The sequence below is a fragment of the Rhamphochromis longiceps genome, linkage group LG3 (genome assembly GCF_057381845.1).
Source record: "Rhamphochromis longiceps isolate RC_006_pf linkage group LG3, R_longiceps_female_GT1.1, whole genome shotgun sequence".
Taxonomy (NCBI): domain Eukaryota; kingdom Metazoa; phylum Chordata; class Actinopteri; order Cichliformes; family Cichlidae; genus Rhamphochromis; species Rhamphochromis longiceps.
Genome location: NC_140559.1, coordinates 34,086,246 through 34,097,450, shown reverse-complemented (window position 1 = coordinate 34,097,450; position 11,205 = coordinate 34,086,246). Strand labels below are relative to the sequence as shown.

General features: G+C 37.8%; 1 protein-coding gene across 1 annotated transcript; it reads left to right on the top strand.

The window, feature by feature from the left end:
* The first annotated feature begins 655 nt into the window (after positions 1-655).
* On the top strand, positions 656-4,085 carry LOC146674223 (myelin-oligodendrocyte glycoprotein-like). Its single transcript, XM_085401055.1, has 5 exons — positions 656-743; positions 2,237-2,614; positions 2,761-2,853; positions 3,727-3,836; positions 4,044-4,085. The coding sequence occupies exons 1-5, from the start codon at positions 656-658 to the stop codon at positions 4,083-4,085; spliced, it is 711 nt and encodes a 236-aa protein (XP_085257181.1).
* The last annotated feature ends 7,120 nt before the right edge of the window (positions 4,086-11,205 follow it).

Below are 11,205 nucleotides of genomic sequence, written 5' to 3'. Positions count from 1 at the left end.
GTTTAAATGAATGGCTGCATCCATGAGGAAAGACAAACTGCACACATATACAGACTCGGTGGAGGCAGAGGAGCTCATTCTTGGACCATGTGAGGCCTTTGCATGTTGATCCTTTCAGCAGCTACTGCATTCAGTTGTTGCCCGCTGTTGCTCACTAAAAATGAGGATCGGAGGTGTTTGATTTCGTAACCTCCCCCATCCCTGCTGCAGCTCCTCTGATCTTTTTACTTTCATTTTACCAACGAGGCAGCAGCTGCTCCACGGTCTCTCTCTTTTACCAAATAAAGTAGTTTTCTTATAAACACTGGTCCGAGAATAAGATGGTCACCGTGAATTTACAAATCTGCGATCCGAACAGGTGAGTCTCTTCTCTGTGATATCACAGCTGCTTATGAAGTTTGGTTTTTATATTCACCCATGTGTCGTTCAATTTTCGCTTTCTCAAACTTCAAGTTCAGTAAAAGTAGAGATAAATATTCACTTACTTTCTCCATTTGAAGTTTGATACTGTACAATTAATCACCGTAAAAGCACGTGTTTCTGGGGAATTCACCTGTTAGGACACGCCCCTCATGAATTTATAGCTCGTGTTCAGACTTATATTCAGCTGGTTTCGAGATGCTTTAATTATTTTCTGCATTACTGTCATATTAAAATGGGCGTAGGAGAGTTCAGTTACAGGATTTCTACCTCAACTCTAATAGTCGTCTTTCCGCTCCTTTTCGTCTTCAGGCTTGCTCAAGGTAAGCTTTAAAGTACATGTAAGGTATCCTTGCTTTGCAGCCAAATATTATTACTACTCATATATATATATATATATATATATATATATATATATATATATATATATATATATATATATATACATATATATATATATATACACACACACACGTGTGTGTGTGTGTGTGTGTGTGTGTGTGTGTGTGTGTGTGTGTGTGTGTGTGTGTGTGTTATGGAAGTGTTTTCGTATGTAGCGCTCTTAGAGACCTGTCAGACTTAAGCGGCTGTACTGTTATCGTAGCCAATTAAATAAACATGACTGAGGCAATCCCTTTAATTTCTATGGAGACAAGTAAACATGTCAGCATCTTTGATACTAATGACGTTAGATGCTGTGATGCCTGTGTGTAACGTTTCAGTTTACTTCTATTGATATTTGGTGGCAGTAGGCTGCTTGGATTTGATTGGTCAAATCTTACCCTCGTAATACAAATCACTGAAAAATATTTGGCTGAATTGAACTGATATAAAGCATTGTCCACAAATCTCTGTTGATTTTGTTTTTCATTAAAAATATTTGGTTGGTTTACTTTTTTCTTTTGAATAACCCATAAATTATTCATCTATCATAATCACTCCCTTAAGAAATGAAAATTGGGGAAGGGGAAAAAGAGGGGAGGGGAAGGGAAAAGGGGTAAAAAAGAAAAAAAAACTATGTCAATGTAAATGAGATATATACTTTGTTGCCTGATTTGAATAAAGAAAGGAAAAAAGAAAAGAAATGAAAATTGATGAATGAAAAGTGTATTGGAAACATTTTTAAAATCTTAGACAGATTTCTTTTCTTTTTTTAATGAACTTACATACTTGCATGGTTAGAAGAAGAAATACTAAGACTGCATGTTTGACTCGAACCTTTTCATTAGCAGTTTGTTTAGCTGGGATAGGCTCAAAGAATTGGAATCTGTATTACTATAACTTGGGTATACCACTGGCCTATTTAAATCTTAGGAACACATTATGTTTTCTATACCATACATAAGTATAACTGCATGAGATTTTGTACTTATACCAGAGGTGTGATTTGAACCCTCAAGGTCTTATGTCAGTTGCCTCTTGAGTCAGTTAAGTCTGTGAGGATTAAGTGATTAGGCCTTAGTGATTAGACTTTCGGTGGAGATGGGACTGGGCCAGTGTTTGGTTGGAATTTAGGAGCAACTGAGCAACATTGAGATTAAATAAATGCCAAGACAGATTGCACAAAGATTTGTGTGTGTGTGTTGTTAATGCATGATATGTTCACTTCACTAAGAAGAAAAGTGGACAGTTATAAGCCTGATGTTATCTAAAGCATGAATCAGAAACATGACTGTTGTAGGAGGGCGTTCTATCACTTGAAAAGCTCTTTCAATAGCATCTGATTTGTCTGAGAAGTGCTATATAAACAAGGCCTAATTGGTTGCATGTTGATTTGATTTATATCAGATTTAAAATCTCCCTTTTTGTCCCTCAGGTCAGTTACACGTGGTTGGATCCCTTCAGCCTGTTGTAGCAGCTCCAGGTGATGATGTGATCCTGCCCTGTCAAGTGGAACCAGCATTTAACGTGGCGAGGTTGACGGTGGAGTGGTCAAAGCCGGACCTCCGTCCTGACCCCAACGACCGGCTCAGCCGAGTGGAATATGTTCATCTTTACAGAGACGCCCACGAGGTCCCCGACATGAAGCTCCCATCGTACATCGGGAGGACGGCGTTGTTCACAGACAGCCTGAGAGAAGGAAACATCTCACTAAGAATCACTAATGTGACACAAGAAGATGAAGGAAGATACAGATGTTTCATCCCGAAGTTAAAGAGTCAAACAAGGTTTTCAATTGTTCGTCTGATTGTTGGTGAGTCAGACTGATAAAATCATTTTTTTCTCAGTTTATTTTTTCTCAAAAGTATTAAAAACCTATAAGACCAATGACTTTAGTTATATCAGCTAATTTATGGATGATAAATACATATTTTTATTTAATTTATTTTGTTCTTTCAGACCCAAGTTTAACTGAAACTGGGACAACAGAGACACAACTGGGTCCTGAAAATTTCCATGTTCCTGATTTAAATGAAGAGATAGATAATAAAGGTGAGAACATGAGACCATCATACACCCAACACAGAATATGAAAAAGTCTTGAAATCAGCACGTTTTTGCTCTTGGGTCATGTGGAACCTACCATAAATGTTGCAAGTGCCTGAGACACTGAACCATTCATATTAATCCAACTTAGCTGAATACATGTGTGGTCTACGACACGAGTACATGTATTGTGAATGTAAGGCAGTGGTTGCCGGTGTTCTGCGAGATAATGAGCAGACCTCTATGCATGCCAAATTTAATGCAGCTCTCGTCATTGTAACACTGTCACACAGCTAGATCTAAGCCTGTAACAAAAGCCTTTGCTTTCCACATTGTAGTACAGATGCAGGTCTTTTGCAAATCCATGCGCCAAATCTTTATCTCATCATTGTCAAATAATACAGTTTATCTCCACCTTTGCTGACCTCACAAAAAATGTCCCAAAAAGGTCAACAACAAGATCTGGTGGACTGAAAAAGAAAGTGATTTTATGATTCTACTACTATAAAGACAGTTTCAATATACCAATATAAGATAATTGTTATCTTATATTGGTACCCATAATATGGGTGGATGAGAATGTGAAGTCAGCACATAGCAGTGCTATGTGTTAGCTTATGACATCAGTGTTGTATCTAAAAGTGCAGCAGAGGCTGCCTTATGCTTTATTTCATGACTGTACTGAATTATAAAGATATCACAGAAACTAAAAACCAAAAATTAAACTTCATATAATTTCCTTAGGGATTAATAAAGTATTCTGATTCTGATGATTAGACATAAAAATTCTATCAATAAAATATTGAAATACAAAAATGTGTAACTTCGTGAGTTTGACAGTTACAGTTGGTCTCATCTCTGTTTGGTTTTTCCTGGCAGGTGGTTCGTCCGAGCGGTGCCGACTGATTCCAGTTGTGGTTCTCTGTGTGTTTATTCTTCTGTGCTTCGCAGTTGGAGGATGTTTGATCACAGAGTCACAAAAAGCAGAAGTATGTTAAAGTCTTAAATATTTGTTTTTATCCATTTACTTCACATTTGAAAGATTTGAAATATCACTGAACACAAAAGTGATTAATAAAATCTTTCTCCAGCTCAAGAAACTTCCAATCTAATTGCTTTGAGCAAGGGCGCATTGGAACTGTTAACAGAGAAGAGTGCTGCCTACGTACCTGCGGATCGTTCATATGTGTTTGAAGATTCGAAGCATTAACTCTTCCAGCCTCTTCTGGACACAGTGAACGTGTCCCATAATCTGTTTGGACCCAAATGAACTTTAACTCCTGTAAATGATGACCGTGCCTTCAGTGACTGGTCAGCTGATGTTGACCTCTGGCTACAGAGTATACGGTTACTTTAAATCTGTTGAAGTGATGTGTTGCAGCACTTTGTGTTTTACATGTCGACACTAAAGCTGAATTTGTTTTTGTTACTTTTATGTTAAGTTATTTTGCTCACAAGGAAAGATTTAGCCCTGTTCACATAACTTTGCACTACATATAGCGTGACTTCAGTGTTTTGCATATATACACACTTGCAGGATATATGAAAAACTGAGGATTGGTGGGAACTGAGGGGAGTTTTGTGTTTGTGTTTTTTTAAAGAGTCAAATCCAGCAGTAATGTATTGAGACAGCCTGGAGCTGTAGGTGCTTTTTCATCTCTTAGTTTTCTTATAATGACACATTGTTTCTGTATCAGTTTTAGGATTTCAGTATTTGGATGTCATTTTAGAGGTATGTTTCCTTTATCAGGAAGAACTTTTCCATCCTCTGAACTCTAAAGTGCTTTTCAGTTACTTAACACTGACAATTAACGGGCTTTTGAGTCACGCAGCTATATTTATGGAGAAAAGAGCCAATATCATCAAAGTTAAATATTCATTGTTCTGTTTATTTGAGCTTCTTCATATTTAAATTCTTAGAAAATTGGTCTTTTTTTTAACGATTGTTCTGATTTTTGAAGTTTGAAACTCTTGTCACTCCTGCATTATCAAATGAATTTATGTGATATTTGAAACAGTGTTTATTCGGTTTCATGCAACAAAAAACAGCCACATAAAGTGCATTTCCAAGTGATTGCAGTGTGTTTGCGTCATATATTCAGTGATTAAAATCTGTTCTGGAGTTCAGCTGTTACATCACGTGATAGGCATCTTATGTTGTGTTAGCATCAAGGAATCATGGATGAGTAATGTGGGTGAGAATGTGAAGTCAGCACATAGGTCATAGCACTGTGTTAGCTTATGGCATCAGTTTTTTATCTAAAAGTGAGCAGAGGCTGCTTTATGCTTTCTTCTATGACGGTACTGAATTATAAAGATATCACAGAAACTAATTTATCATCTACGCAGAATTATACCTTACATCATAATCTGTAGTAGATTTCATTTTCACTGAAACTGTAAACGTATCTGTTGGGTGAAATTTCACATCCACCGTGTTTCGTCATATCCCATCATATTGTTTTCATTTCCTTTCTGTGATTCTGTATAAACTTTATGTTTGCAGCCAATCCAGACATAAAAACTAACTGCTTCATCAGGTTCTAATGCTTTCTAATTTGGGCCAAAACTGAATAATTTATATGTGTATCTGGAGTTTAGGTGGATCTATTTCTCCAAACATAGGCCGGGGTGTTATTAAAAAGGTATATGTTTATGTATGTTTGATTTTACGCACTTACTTCACGGTTGAAAAATGTTAAACAGAAAAAACTGTGCACAAAAGTTTTGGGGTTTTTTTTTAGTTGTGAAAGCCACTGGAATTCTTTAATTTTCTTGAAGGTTTGAGATGTGTCTCAAAACTGGATTGTAGGTAGCAAACAGTTAGTGTCTATGTTCAAGGATGGCCTTTCACAGTAGACATAGATGGCCTCTTTCACTCCTCTTTCAAACCATGTGTCTTCCCTGATCTTCTTTTCTGTGCATCTTTGATGATTTGATGAAAGCTCAGATTTCCACATGTTTTAAGAGTTTTCTTTACATGTGTGTGTTCCTTTTCTTTCTCATCTGGCTTAGAGGGAACATTTTTTGCCCAGTGCTGTAGGGTCCTGATTACTCCAAGTTTGTGTTCCAGAGGGTGGTGCTCTGTGTGTGGAGGCTTCTGGTAAACTTCAATGTTGAGGTTTCCATGCTGCTCAAGGTGCAAAGCACATTCCAGAAATAGCAAACTGTCATCCTTTGTATCTTCCCCGGGGAACTTTATATTTCTACCCACTGAGTTGATGTGAACAGTAAAGGCTTCTACTTCTTAGGTTTTGATTGTGACCCAGGTATTATCCACATACCTGTAACAGCAGCTTGGTGCTGTCCCTTTAAAAAGCCTTTACTGTCCACTTGCTCCATGTAAAGGTTGGCTACAATAGGTAACACGGGGCAGCCTGTGGCAAATCTATGGCCTCATTGTATTTACAATTAGTGGTGGTAACATAGAGGTCTAACAGTGTGCATATCTGACTGGGGGTAAAGCTGGATCTTTTTTCTAGGGAGCTGTCTTGCTGTAGTAATTGCTGCTTGAAATCAGGCCAGTACAGAATAATATGGAGTTCAGATGAGAACTTAAAAGACTTACTCCAAATATAGGCTCAGGAGGGTTATTAATAGGCTGTATTGGAATAAATAATGCATTTAATTAGGATAAAGTAAACACCTCTTCTTTTTTTCTTTTTTTTAAATTCGACAATATTGCAGAAAAAATCGTCTTATGATCCCACAAACTGAGTTTGTTCAAGCAGATCAAATCAAACTCAGATTTTCAGGACAGAGCCATGGAGCATCCACAACTACTGAAGACCGAAGCCTGAGCATACCACTAACCACAACAAACAAGAGATCACACAATTTTGTTTTCATTTAAAATGCTTGTTAATTAATTTTTAGTTGAAATTTTTAGCTATATAACAATTTTAGCTATATAATTTAATTGTCACAACAAGTCCAGGGTTACACATATGCTCTGCATGATTCAGCTGGTTTGTGTTTATGACAAGTTGCAGAGTGCCCTCTAGTGGACCAGCGATGCAACATCAACACTTATATTTTAAGAGCGTTCCTTCTGTCTCTTCTTTACTCCATTATTATATTTTTCGTTTATTCGCCATTATTATTGTTGATTCCAGTGTAGATTCTGATTGCAGCCAGGCTCTAGTTATTAATACTAAATGGTTTCCTCCCACCAAACAACTCTGAGTATCATATTTACCCCATAAACCCAGAAATGATTAATTAACATTTACTATATTTCATGAAACCTATTCTTTTTCATGTGAGAAGGACAAAGTGAAAGTGAAAATAAAACTCCAATTTTCAACTTTTCTGCATATGTCAGGAAGGAAAAGGCTGAGGGAGGCATGAAGGATGTTACTCAGACTTGTTGCTGCCAGGAGATGAGGTAGAGGAGGCCCAGACATGACAGCTTTAAGGTGCCTGAGCAGGAACAAAGTGATCGCACCCAACATCCACACTGGACGAGTAAGGCAGAGCTCTGAATTTTGTGGCATTGCAATGTGTAGGAAGGGAAATAAGAACACTTAGACACACACAAGTAGAGTACATAATCAGATCATTTCTATTCAAGTCACTTTTATTTATATAAAATCACAACAACAGTGGCTGTAATGGAGGAGGTCACTTTAAGAGGGATGGACTTGACCTCCTGACTATGACTGATGTAGATGATAAGGTGCTGACTCTATGAATCCACAATCTCAACAGGGTTGTCCGATAAGAACAGATGGCGTATCCACAAAATCCACTGCCACTCAGGTATCTGTCGTTCACTCATTTATTTAACAAGAATCCGAAGCACACATCCATAATGTGAGTGAGGGGATTTAACAGGCTGTAAAATGCTATATGCCGTGTGGTGAGTGATGGTGTGGTTTCTGTTGGAAAGAACATAAAAGTCTTCCATAATTATGTGAACAGAGTGAATTAAATGTGTAATACAACAATACAAACAATACTGGATAGTGGAACATGCAACCAAAATAAGGGAGTGTCAACAAATGCTAATTTTACTATTTACATAAATCCTAACTAGGCACTTTACATTAGAGCTAACATGAGAAATTAGTGACGGTCCCTTAATGACCGCACGGCAGAGGCTGCTTCGCAGTAAACGGCAGTAACAATCGGTAAACAAAGTATGCGCCAAGGATTAAACAAGGGAGGATAATGGCCGCAGCAAAGAACAAACACGATAAAACACAGAAACTTACAGTCTCATGGACGCACACCGCTAACAGCATTAGAAGGAATGAAAATCCACACGGTGAGTAAAACTCTGCTGACTCTTCCCACCTGCAGCTCCGACCGAACTCTCTGCGTGCGTAATGATGAGGTAGAATTGTGTCTTCTGATTGGTGAAGTGAATGGGTTGCCTCACCGCTCATTGGCTAAACGGCAGCAGTATGCTGATATCTTACTCCGCAGATGTGGCTCCGTTCGTGAGTTCTGCGAACTGGCTGGCCTTTTGTACAGTGGCTTCAAGGTGCTTAAACTATGGGCACTTCCTATTGAACTATTTCTTTGATTTATATAAATAATATTTTCTAAAACTAATTAAACTTTATCAGTTCAGTTTGGAGCCTAAAGAAATGGGGTTACAACAGTTTTTAACATGAAACCTAAAAACTGCCCACAACCACCTCCTAAAGACCTTAAATAGAAAATAGGCAAAGTGGTTTTAAATATGTCAGACCACACAAACCAGAGTCAGGTGCTTGTCGCTGACTGCAACTTTAAACTGAAAACAGAGTATCTATAAAATGTTTGATGCATGACTCTGATACCCTGGGATCTGGATACACTGGGTCCCAGTGGTAGTAAGCTCAACGAGTCCACACATTATCCTTAGATTAGGCAGTCCATCAAGAGGCCTGAATCAGCCAAACCATGACACAGGAAAGCCTTTGTCGATGAGCTGATGATTCCCTGCACACACTGCAGTTTGTGTCCAAGTTTGTGTTCCAGAGGGTGGTGGGAGTCAAAGAGGAGGTACTGCTCTGTGTGTGGAGGCTTCTGGTAAACTTCAGATTTCTATTCTCCTCAATGTGCAACTGTCATCCTTTGTATCTTCCCCGGGGAACTTTATATTTCTATCCACTGAGTTGATGTGAACAGTAAAGGCTTCTACTTCTTAGGTTTTGATTGTGACCCAGGCGTCATCCACATACCTGTAACAGCAGCTTGGTGCTGTTCTTTTAAAAAGCCTTTACTTTCCACTTTCTCCATGTAAAGGTTGGCTACAATAGGTAACACGGGGCAGCCCATGGCAAATCCATGGCCTCGTTGTATTTACAATTCATGGTGGTAACACAGAGGTCTAACAGTGTGCATATCTGACTGGGGTTAAAGCTGGTTCTGTTTTCTAGGGAGCTGTCTTGCTGTAGTCATTGCTGCTTCAAATCAGGCTTCTACTCCAAACATGGACTCGGTGGGGTTATTAAAAGGCTGTATTGGAAATAAATAATGCATTTAACTGCGATAAAGTCTCAACACCTTTCTTTTTTAAATTTGACAATATTGTATTAAAAACATCCTCTTATTATTCCATGATTATTATTATTATTCCTTATTATTCCATTATGGGAACAGTCTAAATTTAATGTTTCTGATGTCTTCTGGCTGATTAATACATGTGTGTCCTACAGAGGACCCCATAGCTACAATTTTGCGCTTAAGTTGGGAGGGGTAATAAAACAGAAGTCAGTTCAGTACAATCAACTGCCATCCAGCAGTGAGTTTACACACTAACTTAAATCAGCATTTTGTAGGTAAATGTCTAAATGAGCTCGAGTGAATCAAAATGAACCAAAACTTATTGAGTTAAGGATAAAAAGGAAGACTAATACCATGAGACTGAAACCATAACTATAAAAAATGATCATAGTAACATAGTAATCACAAAGTAAACTTCTGTGGTAAACAAACCTGTAATGGTCTTTTTTTGTACAGCTATTTAAATCATTTATTGTAAAGCATTTAAATGAGTCTCCTGTGAATTCATATGAAATACAGAGGCGTGCTTCCTCTGGTATTCTGAAGTAAAACATCACAGGCTGATCAGTTTGTTGCTACATCTATTTATAAAATGCAAAACCAGATGCTCACACACAGACACATGATTGACTTTTCACACGTTTGGCTCAATAATGGTGCACAGAGTTGGTGAGCTCACAGTGTCAGAGCGGCTTTGTAAACCTATTTGTGGAGGATGTATGTCACAGTTTCATCTTCGATACCACAAATTTCAAATGTTTACTGTCTTTACCAAGAAGTGTATCACAATGAAGTGAAGTTATGGAATATTTATTAAACTCTGAATTCAAATAGCACAATGTTATTAGGAGAAAACTTCAATCCTGCATGAAGATCAATTGACACACTGTGGGAAGGTGATTTGTACAACACTTAAAGGAGAACGTCAATGTCTTTTTTTTCCGGATATTTATGTGATATCCCTTAATTTCTGGAGTTTACACACACAGACAGTACTAGAATTAAAAAAAAATACAAATTTGGCATCCATTCAGATGATGATGTAAACTCACAGATTGAGTTAAAGACTCATGGAACAGCTCTGCTGAGTTTTCTCTTCTGTGACTCCAAATACTATCATCATGTCTAAATGACAATCGAATATATACAATATATTATTCTGTAAGAGGGGAGTAGGAGAGCAGAAATAAAGTAAATGTTCATCACTCTATGGAGGATGTGCAGTTACATTTTAGCTGATGCTATTTTAAAATATGTGTAAATATAAAGAGTGTGTTAGTAAACCAGCTATCTTAGTCTTTGGCCAAATGAAGAAGTTCAGTGAGGTTAAACATCCTCTTTGCCTAATCTGTATGTGCTAAATTTATCCTACATTTCCTCTAATTGCTGGTTTGTGGTTGCTATATTTGGATGGGCTTGTAGAAAAAAATAAGTGAGTAGTTCAGCAGAAGCTGTAGATGTTGCAAAGGAATTTCCTGTTGTATTCTACAGTAGTCCATCTATTGCAGGGATGGCTGGTATGAGCAGGAAGTCGATGCACCGTAGGGACAGAGAAACATACAGCGACACACTCAATGAACACTTAACAGTCCATTCTTTATTAAAGCTGTGGTTCTCAGCATCAGAAAGCTTTTGTACTCCCAGTGTTCTGCACAAACTACCACGCTGCATGTGACAGCGATAAAAAGGGAATAAATATCATACAGCATTTATATATTCCGTCATATTCCTTCTTATCAGTTAGGCGGGATGAAAGCATTGGAGGTAAGCTTTCACACACACACACTTTTTAAATTCAGTTTAACAGGATTTGTGAAATGTACAGTAATCGTACCCCTTTCAAAATAAAATTTTGTAGTG

Excerpts from the sequence above, each read along its gene's own strand:
- LOC146674223 (XM_085401055.1), top strand. The coding sequence starts at position 656 with ATGGGCGTAGGAGAGTTCAGTTACAGGATTTCTACCTCAACTCTAATA. Across the intron at positions 2,615-2,760 it reads AATTGTTCGTCTGATTGTTG|ACCCAAGTTTAACTGAAACT; the intron begins GTGAGTCAGACT and ends TTGTTCTTTCAG. Across the intron at positions 3,837-4,043 it reads CAGAGTCACAAAAAGCAGAA|ATTCGAAGCATTAACTCTTC; the intron begins GTATGTTAAAGT and ends ATGTGTTTGAAG.